We start from the raw sequence: 19,450 nt of genomic DNA, 5'->3' as shown, positions 1-19,450 counted from the left end.
AGTAAACATCATGACATAAAAGGGTACGGTCTTTTTCTTTTTAGTTTTATTCATTTCAAACGGGCCGGATCCGGCCCGCGGGCCGTAGTTTGCCCACGGCTGCTCTATCCACTGAGCCACACCGGTCAGGGCCAGCCTCGGCTACTCTATGGGCTCCCATTTCACTACACTCAAAGCGCTCTCGTGCTTCCCGCTCAGTCCCACACCTTTAAAGATGATCCTGCAGTTTTTCTGTTTTACAGACAGGAAACTGAGGCCCAGGACAATGAGGGCGCTTCCCCCTGGCAGGGGCAGAGCCGGCCCCCCACGGCTCCCTCCACAGATTCCGGGTGTTGTGTGCGCTGGGCCCTCTGGCCTGTTGGGGGTCAGTCTCTCCTATGTCACTGTGACCAGTGGCTGGGGGACGAGTGTGGGTGCTCAGGGCCCTGCCTTCCCTGGTTAGACCCAGGGGAGTGGCTTGGGAGTCAGAAATAATGGTGATGAGCCCGGCTGGTGTGGCTCAGTGGTTGAGCGTTGACCTATGAACCCGGGGGTCACGGTTCGATTCCCGGTCAGGGCACGTGCCCGAGATGCAGGCCCGATCCCTGGTGTGGGGCGTGCAGGAGGCAGCCGATCCACGATTCTCTCTCATCATTGATGCTTCCATCTCTCTCTCCTTCTCCCTTCCTCTCTGAAATCAATACAAATATATTTTAAAAAGAAAAAGAAATGGTGATGATCTCCACCTGGCAGCTTGGAGAAACTCTGGGGTGGTTGTCTGTGCTCCTGGGCGTGGTGGCTCTGAGGACGTCCATCCCCAGTGGGTAGCGCAGAACCATCATCCTGGCCCAGTGCCCACGGGGCGGGGGAGAGCCACCTCGGGCCTGCCTGGCCGGGGAGTATCCGGTCGCCCCATTCTTCTGGCTCCTCGTAGCCTCCTGGTTGCAGTTTCGTTTCCTGGGATCTTGACTCCTGAGGGGCTGGTTTCTGTGGACGGATCACCTCATCGGCTCGCTTGATGTTGCCGGAGGGCGGGGGACACGGTCAGCCTGGGGCGTGGAGTTAGGAGAGCCGACGGCTGGCCTGCGTGTGAGCTGGGCCTGTCTCCTGGCGGGGGCGCTCCTTGCAGACAGCGAGGCCACCCACTCGCCCGTGTTGTGCGCGCCCCTCTGGCCGGCGGTAAGACGCAGACGCCCAGGAAAACCAATGCCTGGTGTTCGGCTTCTTGGCCACCTCACGCCTGGAAAAGCGCGTGCTGATGATGTCATCCACAGACCTTGAGGGATGTTCTAGGTGCAGTGCTAGGTGTTCTAAGAAGGAGTAAAAAATTAAAACCTATTTGTGTTACCTCCCCCCCAAAATAGTACAAGCTGAGAGATGGCAGGGTGTCTGCTGACACGGAGATAGGGGCGAGCAGCTCACCCTGAAGAGGTTCTGTCACAGGCGTCCTGCCCCTGCACATGCTTTCACAGAACGGAGAGCTGAAGCAGAGCTGAGATCCCCTCCCTCACTCAGTGCCCGTGCTTGGGAAGGTCCGTGGGCGCAGTGACTTCGGGCTGGCAGTTTCCTGCTGAGCGCTGGCTGGGTTGACGACCCCCCTTGATTTCTGGGTGATGATGCTGCGTGGCGCCGAGGGCTGTCAGAGTTTGAAATTCCCGTTATCTGGGAGAAATCCAAATTCCAGCCCGGTTTTTTCAGCGAGTTACGGTGTGACCTTGAGAAATTGCTTCACGTGTTCGGAAACCCTGGGTCTGAGTCTGCCTAGTCCGGCAGAATGCATGTTTCTTGCCGGAAAGGGTTTTGAGCGCATTGAAGGGGTTGACCCTCCACATTTATTTATTTTAAAAAAATATCATTTTATTGATTTCAGAAAGAGAGAGAGAGAGATAGAAACATCACTGATGAGAGAGAATCATCCATCGGCTGCCTCCTGCACGCCCCCCACTGGGAACTGAGGCGGCAACCCGGGCATGTGCCCTGACCGGGAATCGAACCAGCGACCTCTTGGTTCCTGGGTTGACGCTCAACCACTGAGCCACACTGGCCGGGGGAGTGTGGCTGTGTCCGTGTCCCAGACCCCTTCCCTCGAGTTTCCCTTTTCCTTTGGAAATTCTCTCTGGGTTCCCTCGGCCACGACCTTACGTGGGTAGGAGCAGTACACAATCCCCGTTCAAAACTCTGTTAAAGGCCTATTAAAATACCGATTGATATCGTCCTCATCACAAAGTACACTGGCATCATCTGAAAAATCACAAAGACAGCGGAAGGAAAGCGAAGTTAATCAGACACAGAAAGAACCCAGAGACTAAACACAGTTGTGTTAGCCCTGGCCATTCGCATTCCCAGTCAGGGCACACGCCCAGGTTGTGGGCTGGATCCCAGTAGGGGAAGTGCAGGAGGCCGCGGATCGACTGTTTCTCTCTCTCCCTCTCCCTTCCTCTCTCTCAAAAAAACCCCAAAACAAATATTTAAAAATAAATAAATGAAACAAACAAAATTATGTTTAGAAACTCGGTCGCTGGCCCTACAGTAACTACGAGGTTATCAGCAAGTGGGGCTGAGCTGACCACCTTCCACCCCGGGGGCTCCGTGGCTCCCCGGTCCCTTTCCTTCCGGCTCCCTGTCCCCATGGCCAGGGCCTTCCCGTTCCCAGCACAAAGCCTCCCACAGTGGGCCCGGCCCCTCCCCTTTTCTCATTGAACCCCACACTTGCCGGCTTTGAGCCTTCCAGCTGGCCCGCCCTGCCTGCATTATGGAAATTAGCCGCCATCTTTGTTGGCAGTTAATTTGCATGTCATGCTGATTAGCCAATGGGAGGCGTAGCGAAGGTACAGTCGATTACCATGTTTGTCTATTATTAGATAGGATATTGTTATAATTTTCCTATTTTATTGTTGTTAATCTTTTACTGTGCCTAGCTCATAAATTACACTTGATAAAAGGTATGGGCATGTGGAAAGAGGAATTAGGAGATACAGGATGGCAGAAGTCTTGGGGAGAATGCTGTGGGTTTCCATGGGCCATGGTTTTGGGGGGCTCCTCGAGGGAGGCCCTGAGAACAAGGTTGCACTAAGATTTCAGTGGCCTTGACAAAGGGAGGGAATCTGCTAGAATAGCACCCACACATTTGCGGGTGTAACTCCCCAAGGTCCTTGGGTACGGACTTTACTTTCCTAATACAGGAGCCAGGCTTGTCCCAGGATGCATTTAGGGAATCAACATTTCATCTGAAAATATCTGGAGGGAACATTTGGTTCTCGTAAGAAGGAGTGATGGGAAAGGTCGCCTTGTAAAGTCTGTACTAGAAAGAGGCCCAGCTCCACCAAGAGAAAAGGCAAACCTGTTCTGTTCTGTTCAAATCCCACACCCCCTCCTGGCCCGGTCATCCGGGGAGTGGCCGGCGTGGCCCTGGGGGGTCGCACTCGCCCCCTCGTGCCTCTGCTCACAAATAAACCCCCGTTCACACACAGGGATGGTGTCACCCCCAGCCTGGCCGGGACTGAGCGCTGCCTCCACCTTCTAGTCCCCGCGTGGGGCTGGCCCCTCCCCTGGTACCTGGCTGCATGGGCAGCAGGTGGCGGAGACGGGGGAGGGACAGGCTGTAGAGGTGACAAGACCGTCTCCTGGGCACGGTCCCCTTGGCGTTGTGCTAACTGACCTTCACCGTTCCCCCACCAAACCCAAAGCCATCTGTTTCTTCTCCCCGGATCTCTGCATCGAGCGTTTTCCTGGGAACGTTTCCAGGCGTCGGCGCTCCCAGGGCTTGTCAGTGGCGCTAGGCCTTTGAAACAAGGCGCTGCTGGGACAGCCCACGCGGGCTGTCAGGGCGGGGGGTGGGGGGTGGGGGGGGGCGGTGAGCCCGCAGAATCCGGGAGGGTCCCAGAGCAGAGCGGGTGGTCCCTGCACAGGGGCTCCGGCCAGGCCCTGCGTTGAGGCCCTGCGTTGAGGCCCTGCGTGCTTGGTCCCCTTTGCCCCTCAGGGTGACCCTGTGAGATGGGTGGGAGCAGGTCCCGCGCTGGGACGAGAGGGTCCCTAACCCATCAAGGCCACATTGCGATTCCGAATCAGGTCTGTGTGACCCCCAACGTGCATGCTCGTAATGATGCTGTTCTTTCTCTGTTTCTGGACTTTGAGGGCACCATGTCCAAATCTGCCGTCACTTTAAAATCCTGGTGGGGAGAGAGCGGGTCTCCACGCCCCACTTCCTTCTTCTTTTTTAAAACATTTTTATTGATTTCAGAGAGGAAGGGAGAGGGAGAGAGAGAGAAACATCAATGATGAGAGAGAATCATTGATTGGCTGCCTCCTTCACGTCCCCTCCTGGGGGTCAAGCCGCAACCCGGGCATGTGCCCTGACCAGGAATTGAACCTGGAACCCTTCAGTCCTTGGGCTGATGCTCTATCCACTGAGCCACACCAGCGAGGGCGCCCACTATCCTAGAATGTGACTCTCATTAACTCTGGAGACCCCAGGTCTCTGCTGCCCTTCCCGGTGCCGGGTCAGGACGGGGCCTGGGGAGTCGCTTCTGCTGGGCTTGGGGGCTCCAGGAAATCTGAGACCTGGAGGGAACTCCTGCAGTTACTTTACGGAGAGTGCCCTGGCCTCTCCCGTGACCCTGGCAGGGGAGCAAATAAAAACACAGGATGCTCGTGCCCTGGCCGGGTGGTTCAGTGGGTTGTGCACTGAAAGGTCACCGGTTCAATTTCCCAGTCAGAGCACGTATCTGGGTTGTAGGTTTGATCCCTGGTTGGGGTGCAGGCAGCAGCCAATTGGTGTTTCTCTCTCACATTGATGTTTCTCTCTCTCTCTCTCTCTTTCCCTTCCTCTTTCTCTAAAAGTCAATAAAAACATATTTAAAAATATATATATATAGGATGTCCAGTTAAATTTGAATTTCTGGTAAATAACTTTTTTTTAAAAAATATATTTTATTGATTTTTTACAGAGAGGAAGGGAGAGGGATAGAGAGCCAGAAACATCGATGAGAGAGAAACATCGATCAGCTGCCTCCTGCACATCTCCCACTGGGGATGTGCCCGCAACCCAGGTACATGCCCTTGACCGGAATCGAACCTGGGACCCTTCAGTCCGCAGGCCGTCGCTCCATCCACTGAGCCAAACCGGCCTCGGCATGAATTTCTGGTAAATAACTTTTTAGTATACCTATGCAATATTTGGGATATGCTCACACTAAAAAATTATTTGTTGTTTATCTGAGATTCGAACTGCACTGGGTCTCCTGTGTTTTATCTGGCAACCCTGGGCCCTGGGCCCAGGAGGCCTGACAGCTGTTTGGTGGCGGGGGTCTCTGAGCCAGGCCTGAGGGGCGTCGGGGTAGCCTGGACCTTCGCTGGTGGCGTGGGGACCCTGGTGGCCGAGGGCGGCTGCAGAGGCGCGGGCCTGGCGGAGCCGTGTCAGAGGAGCCTGTGCCCAGGGCTGCCAGGCGGGGCCTCCCGGTGCCTTGAGAATGGAGCGACGCGGGAGCAAGCGGGGACTTTGGGCCAAAGAAACCGAGAGGCAGAGCCGGCAGCCACCGCGGTGTTTTCTGGGGCCTGCACGCCACCAGGTGTTCCCTCCCAGCTCTGCAGGCCGGAGTCAAGGTCAAGGTGTCGGCAGGCTGGCGTCTGGGAGGCCTCCCTCTGGCTTGTAGGTGGCGGCCCCCTACCGTATGGTTACATGATCTCCCTTCTGTGTCCATGTGCCAATCTCCTCTCCGGACTCCGGTCATATCAGACTAGGGCCCACCCTCGTGACCTCATTTTACCTTAATTTTAACCTTTTTGGACCCTGTTTTCAAATATAGCCCCATTCTGAGGTTCTAGGGCTTAGGTCTTCAGAGGAAGAGTTTTGGGGGGTGGGACACAACTCTGCTCTTAACAGGCAGAGAAAGATTCAGGAAGCCAGTGAGGGGCGTGTGCACACTCACAGGCCGCAGGGGCCAGGCCCGAACGTAGCTGAATCCTGGCAGAGGGAGGAAGGCGATTAGGGCGATTATTTCCAGGGGCCTCCTAGCGTCCTGGCAGCCTTGACCGCCCCCCCCCCCGCCCCCCATGGAGGGAGGGCCCAGTTGCAGGCTGTCACGTGGCTGCATTGGCCCAGCAACGGGGTCCCACTGTTCCGCTGCAGTCCCCTGGCCCCTCCTGCCTCCGCCTTGCCCGGAGCACAGGCTGCAGGGAGCTGGCACCTTGGGTCGCTGTCCTTGCACTGAACATGCAGATTATGTCCCACGTGGGGCTCGTCGTCTCTTTCCCGGCCGAGTCTGTCAGGATTTCCCTTGCGCTTGACTCTGGCACAGGAGGCAGGAAGCACAGAGCCTGGGTCCGAGCAGGAGGCCCCCGTGGACAAGCGGGAAGGAGCAGATAGAACACAAAGCCTTCTTAAACGGGGAATGGCTCGTGGGGTCGGCTCTGCAGTCACACCAAGGTGAAGGGCGAACGAAGGGCACTTGGGGTGTGCTCAGGGGTGGTGAAGACGGAAAGGCTCCCGCCAAGTTACATGAAATTTAAATAGTTGTTAGAAATAAGGACTGGACGGCTGGTGGTTTTTTCTACACCGAGGGGCTACACAAATAGCGAATGCTGCCCCCTACCTGTTGGCTGCGGGCATTTGGGAGGCGGGGGCCACTAGAAGGGTCACTATTCCGGGAGGGGGAAGAGTTGAAAGCTCTGAACATCAGCATAGTCAGGTCATGTCCTGGGTTCCAATCCTCCTTAACTCAGGAGCTGCGCCATCTCAGGTCAATGATTTTGCCTCTTTCGACTCCAGTTTGCTCTGCCTGAAAGACGGGAATTTTCCTTCGAGTTGCTGAAGATTGTGTGTAATAACTTAGTGTATGCTGACCAGGTGCCCAGTATGTGCTAAGTGTTTTATACGTGTTATCTCATTCAATGCTCACAGCCACCCCGGAGGTGGGAATGTATTATCTCAATTTCACAGATGAGCACCCTGAAGCCTGATTGGTTGAGTGACTTGCCCGGTTAAAGCTAGAAAGGTTGGGGCCAGAATTCAGTCGCAGGCCGACTCACTGCAGAGCCTGCTCACTTGCCAGGGGCTGCAAAAATTCAAAATGTTAGGTAACAAGCCTGGTAGCTATTGTGAATTTCAACCTTTCCTTACTTGACTTCGAGAAAATTGACTAGTGCAAGAAAGTATATAAAGAAGCAGGACAAGAGAGGTTTCCTTTCTTTTCATTTAATTACACCCCCCCCCCCAAACATGTTATGTTTGTGACCAGAAAACAAGTTATTGAAAAAATTCAATCGCAATCTTAAAAGGAGGAGAATCTTTGAGATCTTCCCTGAAACTCTGGTTCCCTGTTGACAGAAAAAAATAGGGTCACCTGAACCAGTCCACAGGATTGGAGGCTCCAGGGCACACAGCCTGGGCCGAACCCCAAGCCGCGACCCGGAGCTGGCGGATCCGTGGAGATGCTCGGTGTAAGCGCAGGCGGTGGTACTGTCACCCGCGGGAGGTCACGTCGGAAAGTGACTCAGCCACGAGGCTGATGGGTCCGTGGTCGGGGATTGCGTGGGACTCTGGATCCCGGTGTCCCCTGGGCCGCCGAGGGGTCTGCGTTAGGCTGGGCATTGTGAGGTCGCGGCCGCGTTTCCTTGGCAACCGGAACCTGCGGTTGGGCCGCGGAGCATCCATCCCCGGGAGGTGGCAGAAAGGGACCCGAAGCCTGAAAGGGAGCCACGTGGTGTCCGGGAGGCCTTCGCTGAGTCAGTCGCCGGACCGTCAGTTCCCGTCAGTTCCCGACACTGAGACTTGGGCCGCAGCCGCGTCCACGCGCCCCCGGGAGAGGCCTGGGCCCCGATGGCCATGCTGGACACGCGGCCCTGCGGTCCCCTGCGCGGCCGCCTGGAGCTGCGGGGGACGGTGGCGCGCCTGCCGCGGGGCGGCCCGGGGCGCAGGGAGCCCGAGGCGGCGCTGCCCACGGCCCCGGGCGACGGCGCCCGCTCGGGCTGCTGGTTCTGGCGGCGGCTGCTGCGGCGGGGCGCGCGCAGGAGGAGGAACCAGCCCGCGCGGCCGGTCGAGGCGGCCTCGGAGCGCAGCGCGTGGGGCCCGGGCCTGCAGAGGCTCCTGCGGCGCCTGGCCGCCTGGGGGCGCTGCCTGCGGGGCCGCGGGGAGCCCGAGCACATCCCGCTGCTGCTGCTGGAGCGCGCGCGGGGTGCCCCCTAGGACCAGGACCAGAACCCGCCCGGTGCCCGTTCCCGCCTGGTTTTGTTGTGTTTGCCCAAGGCCAGAGCGGGGCTAGCGCTGTCTGAATGAAGGCCTGCACGTGGAGGCACCTGCATTTGCACCCTGTGTCTCTGTGCTGAGTTTTTAGCTAAGGAAACGGCTCTGGGGACCCGCGCAACCCACGGGGCTGGGAGGGACCCGCGCAACCCACGGGGCTGGGAGGGACCCGTGCATCCCACGGGCAGGAGGGACCCGTGCAGGCTACAGGCCGGGAGGGCTGCCTGCCGGGACCCTGGGGAGAGCGGGGCTGGACTGTCTTCCTGACACCCCCCAGGGAGAGCATGGGAACCGCATGGTTTTCAATCCCAATCTGTGCAATGGTCTAGTCTAGGGGATTAAAAAAGATACATATATTTATGTATATACTAGAGGCCTGTGCACAACATTCGTGCACTCGGGGGTCCCTCAACTGGCAGTAGGACATCCTTAGCCCTGCTGCAGAGGCCGGAGAGGCTCCTGCACCACTGCTGCCCTCACCAGCCCTCAGCCTGGCTCAGGCCTTCTGGCTGAGTGGTGCTCCCCCTGTGGGAGCGCACTGACCACCAGGGGGCAGCTCCTGCACTGAGCGTCTGCCCCCTGGTGGTCAGTGTGTGTTATGGCGACTGCTCTGCTGTTGGGTCAGTTTGCGTATTGGCCTTTTATCATATAGGACTAGAGGCCCGGTGCACAAAAATTTGTGCACTTGAGGGAATCCCTACACCCGGCCTGTGCCCTCTCACAGTCTGGGACCCCTCAGGGGATGACCACCTGCTGGCTTAGGCCCACTCCCTGGGGGATTGGGCCTAAGCTGGCACTCAGAAATCCCTCGGGCAGCCTGGGAGACCTCAGGGGATGCCCACTTGCCAGCGGGGAGCAGGCCTAAGCTTCAGTTGGACATCCTTAGTGCTGCTGAGAAGGCGGGAGAGGTTCCTGCCACCACCACTGTGCTGGCAGCTGGCAGCCTGGCTTGTGGCTAAACAGAGCTCCTCCTGTGGGAGTGCACTTACCACCAGGGGGGAGCTCCTGCATTGAGCGTCTGCCCCCTGATGGTCAGTGTGTGTCATAGTGACCAGTCATTCCCAGTCATTCTGCTGTTAGGGTCAATTTGCATATCACCCTTTTATGATATAGGCTTATTATATAGGATGATGCTGAGCTCTTCACCATCCGTGTGAAGCAACGTTGGAACTAAGGCTGTGGGTGGGAGGGGGAGTTTGAAAAACTAGACCCAGAGGAAAAGCACGAAGGGAGAGGAATCCTGGAGACTCCTGGGTGGCTCTAGCTCCTTCCTTCTCTTCTCCAATGAAAACCTGCGCGTGAGGCTCTGGCTCTTCAGGCTTCTGAGGGTGAAAGCGCAATGTTGGATGTGGAGGTGCTTGAAGTCGCTGAAGAGCCATCACAGTCAAGGTGTGACACTGTCAGTGTCGCCTCCTTTGCTTTGTGGGGACCACTATTCACCCCCCCCCCAACTGCCTTTTAACTAGACTCTGCGCGGTTCTCGCTCTTGCTCTCGCTCGCTGCTGTTGCTGAGGTGGCTGGGGGCTGCCGGCGCCCGGTCGGTCCCGGCCCTGGACCTGGCGTCGGTCTCTTGGGAAGAGGGCCGTGGGGGTCTGGGCTGCTCAGTTCACTGCGGTGGTGGGGCAGGCGCTTCGGACACAGGAAAGCAGACAAGCCGGGCACAGGCAGGCAGCGGGGCCTCTGTAGCTGGGGCCGGGCATTTTGTGCCTTCACTAACCTCTCTTCCTGCGAGTGTCCAAGCAGCTAAGTTACCCCATAGGGCTGAGAGGGGATGCGTTCTCACAGAAAGGCACGGGCCTTAGCCAGCCCCACCTGCAAGGAAGCCAATCCCATCGGGCACCCGCTGGTGGCGGGCCAGCTGCCCACAGGGCAGCCCCCGGGGTCCTCTGCCGGGAGAGGCTGACGCCAAGAGGCCAAAGGAGAGACCAGAGTACCAATGGCCGAGCGCTCAAGTCCCGGAGCAGGTGCTCTTGAGTAACCTGTAAGCAGGCCCAACTATTTCCTGTTTCCTGGGTTTCTTTCCTTAAGAAAGAGCCAAGCTAAAGCAGACTAAATTCTCTCTCACCTCAATGTGAATGTAACTGTGGCTTTCTGTTTTCACTGACAGTCCCTGGCTTACTCTTCAGGAGGCGGAGGAAATGGTTCTAGACTGGACTGTGCCTGGGTCTGTGTGGACACATCAGTACACACACACACCAGTACACACACACCAGTACACACACACCAGCTGGGTCTGTGTGGACACATCAGTACGTACACACACACACACACACACACACACACACACATCAGTACACACACACACACACCAGCTGGGTCTGTGTGGACACATCAGTACACACATACACACACACATATCAGTACACACACACATCAGTACACACACACACACACCAGCTGGGTCTGTGTGGACACATCAGTACACACACACACACACACACCAGTACACACACATCAGTACACACACACCAGCTGGGTCTGTGTGGACACATCAGTACGTACACACACACACATTACACACACACACACACACACACACACCCCAGCTCTGTATAAGCAAATTCATCTGAGGATATTTTTCCCATTAATTTTTTGGGAGTGGAAGGGGAGGGGAGGTGGGAGAGCAGCACACCGATTGGTTGCCTCCCGCACGCGGCCGCCCGGCGGGATTGAACCTGAAACCCAGTTGCTCACGCCTCTGACAGGGAACTGCGTGAACCGCTGACCCTTTGGTGCGGGGCCGAGCTCTAACCACAGGAGCTCTGAATTAGCAAGAGGCCAGTGCGGGAGGAAGGGGGTCAGGCTGGAGGCTCAGCAGCGGCGGGGCAGGGTTGTGGGAAACGAGGGGCCCAGGCGCCCAGGCTCCGGCCGCTTGCGGCTTCGGGAGGGGGGTGGGTGCGGGGGAGGGCTAGTGCCCTGCGGGCCCCCACCCGCGTGGGGACAGGCGTCCCCTCCCGGCCTTGCCTCCGCTCCCCGGGAGCCGCTGCCTGAGGGTGTGGGCCGCGCTCAGAGGGAGGCTGTGACGGCCGAGTCTTCGGAGCAGGTGGGCGTCTTGGGTTTGAAAAGCAGCCTCCCACCCCAACCCCTAACAGCTGGCCCTGCCTGGAGGTCAGAAAGCGCGCCAGACACTTCTTACAAAAGTATTTTTTAATAAATTGATGTATTTCAATGTTAACATGACAGCCCAACGCTGTATCAAGGTAGCGAAGGTGAAGACTCCTGGTGTTCGGATAGAAACACTGTGAACGACAGTACATTGCATTCAGCGTCACAAGAGACCATCTTCAGGGCCATGAGAGCAACAGCCGGACAGCGGACGGCCCGCTAGCGAGCTCCACGCAGGGGAGGGGCCGCTGCGGCACAAGCCCCGCCCTCCCCGCCGAACCCACCGCCGGGCCGTCAGACAGAACAGAACCGGAAGCGGGAATGGTGCTACCCGCGGGTGGACCCAGGACCCTGCTCGGTGCCGGTGCTGGTGAAGGTAACGCTATTGCTGTGGGCGGAGCGAGTGGGCTGGACCCCAGGCACCACCCCCGCTGGACTCCACAGGCCACACCCGCGACGCTGAGGCCCCTTAAGGCCGAAAACACCGTGTTTTCACACACCCGCGGGCGGGAAACGGCAGCAGCCTCTGACCCTCCAGCGCTGTTACTGGCCCGCGGACCATGAGACGGGCTCGCTCGGCCTCCATCCTCTCAGCATCTCCATGGCCAGATGTGTAACCAGGTCAGGTGGGGAGCACGATTCCTAACCCCCAGGGCGAGGAAAGGCGGTAAGTGCCAGTTAATGAACCCATGCGCACTGAGCTGTAGAGGAGGAACCGGCTTCCATGAGATTCCCTAAAGACCTTGAGTCCAATTAGATGGTGATCACCTCCCGTCCAGAATTCCACCTGATTGTTACTGTGATCAGCCTTGAGCCGCATGTACTTCTGGAGCTAGGACCCTTCACTGTTTTTAAACTCCAACGACTGCAGATTAAATACAACAAAGTAATAGTTGCTTGTGTGCTGGGCTCTGGGCGAGCAGATGGGAAGGGCCCGGTGCTGGCCACTCCACGGGCCACTAGCCCGGGGTGAGCCCTGTGAGTCTGAGTGAGTTAGAAAGAACTGCGATCTACCAGTTAGACAAGCCCAAGGAAATGCACGCAGGCCTCCCCTACCTGGGTGTGGGGGCAGGACTCTTAGTTGAATGAACAAATCCACTGCTTGACTCTTAGTGTTATATTCTAACCTCATGTTAGACCCGAACCAAGTCGCCTTTCCATGAAGCTCCAACATTCCTCCTGCCACAGCTCTTGTATCAAGTGCTCTGTGCCCAAGAGTGGGAGGAACTGTGACAGCTTTCCTCCCAGAAGAAGCCAAAAGTGTAAGTAGGTTACGTGGCTTCCTTTTCCTCAGGTCAATGCTTAGAACTCGAGGTTTGTTTTCCCTATGAACGGGGTGTGCTTAAGTTGATAAAATGAATCAAAATCAGCTTATGGAAAAGTTAAAAATGTAGTTTACTGAAAGATATGTATCTTTACAAAGAGTAGTAGCACTAACAATCCAGTCTAGACGCTGAAATAAGAGATGACTTTAAACTAACAACGTGTCGAAAGTGGAAGTCACTGCCTTGGGTACGGTATATACGGCATCCAGTCTTACGTAGGACATTCATTCTTAAGGCAGAAAAATTGAATGTGACATGTAATGACTTGGCTCTTACATCCAGGGGCCAAACTGGGAGTAGACTCGAGCTGACAGATTCCTTGCTAATGAGGACTTATCTGTGTGACAGTTCCATCCTTAGAGAGTGTGACGTAAGAGACATACATTTGAGAGAACAGGAAAAAAGGAACTTAAAGATACACAAGTGTGACTTCAAACGAGAGGTCAATGAGACGAGGCTTTCCATGATGAGGTGAAACTACTCCCATAACAAACTAACAACTTACTCTCCCTGATGTGGTACTAAAACGCCTGAAACATCCAAGAATCACCTTTTTGGAGTGTGTTGCTTTAACCTGTTTTCAAGGGCTAGTATAAAGGCAGCCTGGGTAGCTACACGCAGCTGAACGTCAACTCGTCCTGCTGCTCGGAAGGCTACCGTTTAGGATGTCCCTACTCGCCCACAAACTCCTGTGCAGGGAGGCCGTCAGTGTTAAAGAAAAATGAAGCTCCCAACACGTGTGCAAAACCACTTGTCAGTTACTTTAACGAAAAACATCTTAGTTCCAGAGTCAGAGGCAGCAAAGCCAGCCGGACAGAGGCGAGGCCGTGCCTCCGCTGGGGAGGGTGTTGGGAGGAACCAGGGGAGCTGTGCTGCCTGGAGGGAGGGAGGGAGGGAGGCAGGGAGGCGGAGGGGCTCTCTCTCCGCAGACCAGGCCCCCCGCCCTCAGCTGTGTGTGCTCCTCCGCGCTCTGCCTCCTGTGCCAAAACCTCAACAGAACCGCACACAAACCTGACAGACAGTTCTCAAGCAGGTGATGCCCACGACCGCTGGTCTCTGTGTGTGCCTGTGATTGACGCCAGAGCCTGGCGATTGTCGGAAGTGTACAAAGATTGCCTGCCTGATAGTGAAGACATGGAGATTTTCCTTTTACGGTGGCAGGAGTCCATGCAAGGTCTGTAAACAGCGATACAAAATACTGTAAACATAACTTAACAGAGTCGTAGAAAACAGAAGAAGAAAATCTGCATTACAAGTGGGTAAAAACCAGAGGGCGCTCGCTCACGCAGTTCTCCCCCTGCGCCGCGTGGCTGGTTGTACAAATGGAATCCTGAGCTGTGAGACGGGATGGGAGAGCCAGCTGTGCGGACGCGCCACAGGACGCTTCCTCCTCACTTCTCGCTAGTGACACTCAACCGCCGGAGCCGTGCTGCGTGTGTGGCTTTGGAGGCCTTTAGAGTTTGGTGTGGCGCCCGGGCCGGGAGCCGGCGGCCGCGGCGGCCGAGGTGACAGCATCCTCGGCCTCCTCCAGTTCGCCCTGGAGCTCCTGGCTCACACTGGACTGCAGGGCTGCGGGTGTGAGCCACTCCTTCGGGAGGCAACTCTGTAGAAAGGGGATACAGGAGCTGAAGTAGGCAAGGCGGTTGATCCAGCGAGGAATCTCTTTCCCACAAAGAATCTGGAGGAGGAAGAGGTGTATCAGGTGAGAGGTTACCTGCCGGGGAGGGTGGAGGGTGGAGGGTGGAGGGTGGAGGGTGGAGGGTGGAGGGTGGAGGGTGGAGGGAGGTCAGGCAGCCTCTGAGGACAAGCAGCTCCCCCGCTGGGGGCCTGGTCCCTACTGTCAGCTCCCTCCTTCCTTCCTGAGGAGCCGTCAAGCTGCTCGCTTTTCATGTCTGTAAAACCAGCTAGTCCACCTGGCTCCTTCCTTTCTTTGGTCCTTGCAACTGCTTTGAGACACGCGTGGGAGGGCTGACCACCACAGGGGTTACCGGAGGGCAGAGACGCCCCAGGCGGGGGGAGGACTCAGTCTTGGGTATGTTCCTCTCTGAATTCTCCCCGCCCTCTGTCTCTAGCGCCCGTTCTCCTGGCTCTCACTGGCCCCAGGAGCTCACGCTGGCCCGGGAAGCAGCATCTCCCCGAGGCTCTGGGCTGAGGGCCACCAGGGACGACAGACAGACAGACAGACAGACAGACGCGGGCCCGGAGGCTCCTCCCGGACCCCTTTCCCGTTTCACAGTGAGAAGTGGGTCTTTCATAAAACGAACTTCGCTCTTTACTGTTCTCTCCCTCCTGCAGACAACACCGGGCTTGACTGAGGCCGTGTTCCAAGGCCCCTTAGCATTTCTGCCTCCAGTCATGTCCCAGATGATGGCCATGGAGCTAGAGGGCCAGCCACCTCTTCTGACGATGACTTGGGGAAGCGGTTTCAAGCAGTTTATGTCCCCGAATTAGCAGGTGTGTACACAGGCGGACCTGTCATTACGCACTGTAACCTTCCTCCCTAAGGGTTAGCCGATGCCTGACGGTTACTGGCCTCTGTGATACCGCTGCCACCTGTCCACTCTAAAACCAGACAGGTATGACCTTTCACACCGAGACACGCTAAGGGCTAGCTGCATGGCTGAAGGTCGGCCCCGGGAGTGGGACTGTGAGCACAGGTCCGTGTGACACACCCCGAGACCACTGCCCCCCTTGTGTAACCCACATGCTTCCTGAAGCTGCCTGCGTCCCGACCCCTGCGCAGTAACTAGACTGGCCTAAGACACAGCCCGTGAGCTGTCAGCACCTGTGTTTGCATCCTTACAATGCCATGTGAGTCTCAAGAAAGCCCTGAGCCACCTTCCTCCTGCCCTGAAGATCCCCCAGGTCACCCCTGTGGCATCGATGGGTCCACAGGACTGGCGATGCTTCTCCAACTTCTATGTTCACAGGAAGCACCTGGGGACTGTGTTGCAGTGAAGATCGGACTCGGCCCATCTGTAGTGGGGCAGAGGCGATGCCCCTCTCACAGACTCCTATGTGGGGCGCGACGTCCGTGAAACATACTTGGAGAAGCCCCGCTACAGTCCTACTGGCCGCTATGCCATGGGAGCCGGGAGGGAGGTGGACAGAGCCAGGGCCACGCATGCCTGCAGGGGACAGGGAGGCCTCCTTGCAGCTCACAGCCTCTGGAACACTTTCCTCCACCTCCGTACCCGGCTGCCCCAGGCCAGCGAGTTGGGAAGCTGTCTCAAGCGCTATTTAATTCTCTAGACCTTATCTGAGCACCCTTCGTTTTCTTCCATTTTCTTTTTCACGGTCCCGTAATTCTGATCTAGTTTTGGTCTGCCTGGGATTCAAGAATTAGGAAGGACAATAAGTGCCTGCGTGAGAAGCTGGCAGAGTAAGATTCCAAGACAGGAAAAATGAATGACTTATGAATAAGTAGGAGCCGGGGAAGAAAATTCAAGTTGGCAACTAAAACTTAGGGCCAGAGAAATACGAGTGGCTGGAAAGCAGCAGTCGCTTAGGCATTCACGTCTTTACAGCAGAGTTTCAGGCTGTAACAACATGAATCAGAATAAGAGACAACCACTGTACTCGCTCTGCACCCACAGCAAACAGAATCACAATTCCAAGCTGTGTGACTCTAAGTTACCATGTTAGAAAGGTCATGCAGACAGGAGAGAGAGATGCAATACCTACTTTACACAACACGAAGAACCAGGAAGGACGAATCAGTTACATGCAGTGGGACAGTGAGTGTACTAGGAAATGTTGTCACTTGAAGAACTTTTAGGATAAAATTAAACTTACCTCCGATAAAGCTGAAGAAAAGTGATTGCAGTTTTTGTGCATTAAGTGATAGGCATTGCCTTTGTATTCCTTTCCCAGTTCTTCTACAATTTTTTCTATCTCATCTTCTAGGAAGTCCGTGCTCCCTAAAACAACAGATTCTCTTAAAGAAAAGAGAAAAACACAGCTGTGTGAGGTTTATGTCTTTATAAAAAGCATGTTTAAAGATTTGATAGTTCCAGGAATAGCGTGGTGAGGTAACAAAGCAGTTTCTGTAATAAGACTAAAGATAAATGAGATACTTTAAAAATGCCAATTATTTTCGTTTCTACTTTTCTGCAATAAACTCTTACACAACTTCTGAATAATTCCAATGCAAAGTCAGTCAGTTTCTTTATAAAACAATATGCCATGACATTAAAAATGCAACATCACCGTTTTACAACTGTGTATAAGTGGTCACACTGTTAGAGAACCAACTCCATGCCTAACTGCCCTTGCCCTCAATGCTGGCCATAACCCACTCCCTCACCCAGCTACCACCCTGGAAATGTAACAGACACTATCCAATAGCATGTAGGATTTTAGAGCAAGTAGGGAAACCAAGGAAGCTAAACATATTAGGAAACCCCACCTACAGAATAGATTCAGGACGGCTTTCTACAGCGTTCCTGCAGGAAATGTTTCCAACCAGCCATGGGCGGAAGGAGCCACGAACATGGGTGTGATGGCATGTGCAGCCCTACACTGGATTTCCATGGCATAACCTCATTTCACTATTTTTCACTCTTTTTGGCGAGTTAACTATAACATGCCCAGAAGTTTCTCTGAAGCTTCTTGAAACGAAGATTGTAAACATCCCTTTAAATCAAACCTTAATTAAGGGATGGGAATCTGATGGTCAGCATTCAGTTTCCAGTGCTGCTTACCACTCATGAGGCTCCAGAACACACTCATATCCACACACTTCAGGTTGATCGCCTTAGCAATAGCTTCCCGGCTAATCAATTATTTGAAATTTATAAACAGTGTCCCTTTCATCGGGACAATGAAGAGCCTGTTGATGCTGTTAGGCAGGTTAAAATAAAGCTCTCCTCCATCTCCCCCGAACAGGAAACTGAGGAGACGCAATGATTAGGTGTGAACGTTTTCTAAAGCCGGGCTGGAGTCAGACCCAGTCGGAACAGCTGAGCGTGCAGGAGTACCTCCATGGTCCTGAGAAAAGCACGAGACCAGGCTGTCCAGGCGCTGCACCTGGCCACTCCCTTCTTTACACAGCTCCGGAGACTGAACATGAAATGTCAGCAACTAAAGCAACGTGACACATGTTACCTTCCTACGTGTCAGCCCGCAGGAGGAATTCTGTATGCCTGAAAACAAGCATTGGCACTAAACAGTGTAAAAAAAATCCTCCCTACTTACTTAAATTTAAATGTCTCTCCTAGTTCAGAAGCTTTTCCTGGGGAAATTTCAAATATTCCAGAAAAGGGGTAAGGATGGCCACCATAAGCAAATTCTGAAAAGAGAAAACTCATGATTTTTAGTATTTATCACACAACACTTAAACAGAATGCTGAATTAGCTTTAATAAATGATAACAATACCACCTAAATATGTTTCAGTTTATTAATGCTTTCACAAACATCTCATTTAGCTATTGCTTGTACAGGACAGCTGCCGCCAAAGGCCTGAAAGACAGTCACAAGTAATACTTTGATTTTACTGGCAAGAGGAGAGTGACTAACACTCCGACGTAAATACAGCCTCTGCGATCGAGCCTGCCACACTAATGAGGGGTCAGTTCATTCAGCACAATGTGATCAAAAGTCAAAAGTGTACTTTACTGAAAAATCTGTCTAATAACGAGTTTTGGCCCGGCCGGCGTGGCTCAGTGGTTGAGCGTCGACCTATGAACCAGGAGGTCACAGTTTGATTTCCCGGTCAGGGCACATGCTCGGTTGTGGGCTTGATCCCCAGTGTGGGGCGTGCAGGAGGCAGCCGATCAATGATTCTCTCTCCTCATTGATGTTTCTATCTCTCTCCCCCTCTCCCTTCCTCTCCAAAATCAATAAAAAACAAAAAATGAGTTTTCATGATTCCTGGCTGAAGACTCCTGGTTTATTTTGAAACATTAGCAAACTTGAAAAACGGAATTCAATTCCCCCATTCAAGAGGAACTAAACTGCCCAGTTACTATGCCCAGCCCTCCCCCACGCTCTGACGCACACGCTGCCGCGGGAGGGAGCCCCCTGCACCACAGGCCGCCCGCCAGGCTCAGCGATGCCAACTCTCCCCAGATGAACGTGGGGACGGCTCCAGTGAGGAGCGCAAGTTCCTGTCTGCACCTCTGCTGTGAGACACTTAGGCATTTACGTGGCAAATCTTAGCGCCTTTTTGAAAGACTTCTAAACACATGTTTACATTGATCTCATCACTACTATTTATTAAAGCTAACCTTAAAAGATCTTAGAACAAAGCACGGGAAAGAACTGGCAGACACAAAGTTTACCTTTGATTCAGATCTTTCAGAAAAAAGCAATGATGTAGATAACAAAAGGTGTCTCACACTCAGCACTGAAATATACATTAAAACATTTTTAGTGACAGGTTTTATAAAACCCTGTGGGTAATCGGGTTGGCCATGGGAAGACTGTATTTGGATTTTTAACTTTCTCAACTGCAGTCAGAAGAGTCAGAGACCTTTATTCTCCTGTTTAAGATTCACTTTCAGGAATATAGAGAGTGGAACAAAAGTAGGTTCACAGTTGTGTGTATGAATCATTAGTTATTGTACTGTTTCCATACGTAAACCTACTTTGCTCCCCCCCCCCCCCCGCCCCGCCGCCACCCCCGTATAGTATTTGGCCCTAGCGTTGCTAAGCTTATGTGGATGTTTCCAACCATGATTCTAATGATCCCTCCATCGTTTCATGAAAGGGAGCAGCGATTAGGCCGATGAAAGAGCAATGGACCGGTGCTTAAGAACACTTGGGTTCCTCCTGGGTTTATGGCTGATTCGCAGCAGGTT

General features: G+C 54.5%; 1 protein-coding gene across 3 annotated transcripts in view; it reads right to left on the bottom strand.

Annotated features, from left to right (window-relative positions):
* Nucleotides 1-12,694: 12,694 nt before the first annotated feature.
* Nucleotides 12,695-19,450, bottom strand: part of DESI2 (desumoylating isopeptidase 2) — a 41,723-nt gene continuing 34,967 nt past the window's right edge. For all 3 annotated transcript variants that reach the window (XM_059677506.1, XM_059677505.1, XM_059677504.1), the window contains 3 exons: nt 17,845-17,938; nt 16,444-16,585; nt 12,695-14,326 (listed from right to left, as the gene is read on the bottom strand). In XM_059677506.1, coding sequence (XP_059533489.1) covers nt 14,102-14,326; nt 16,444-16,585; nt 17,845-17,938 — 461 coding nt within the window. In that variant the 3' untranslated portion in view covers nt 12,695-14,101. The remainder of the gene's footprint in view (nt 14,327-16,443; nt 16,586-17,844; nt 17,939-19,450) is intronic.

This window comes from Myotis daubentonii, chromosome 20 (genome assembly GCF_963259705.1).
Source record: "Myotis daubentonii chromosome 20, mMyoDau2.1, whole genome shotgun sequence".
In the NCBI taxonomy this organism is placed as follows: Eukaryota; Metazoa; Chordata; class Mammalia; order Chiroptera; family Vespertilionidae; genus Myotis; species Myotis daubentonii.
This window is presented reverse-complemented; position numbering and strand designations above follow the sequence as displayed.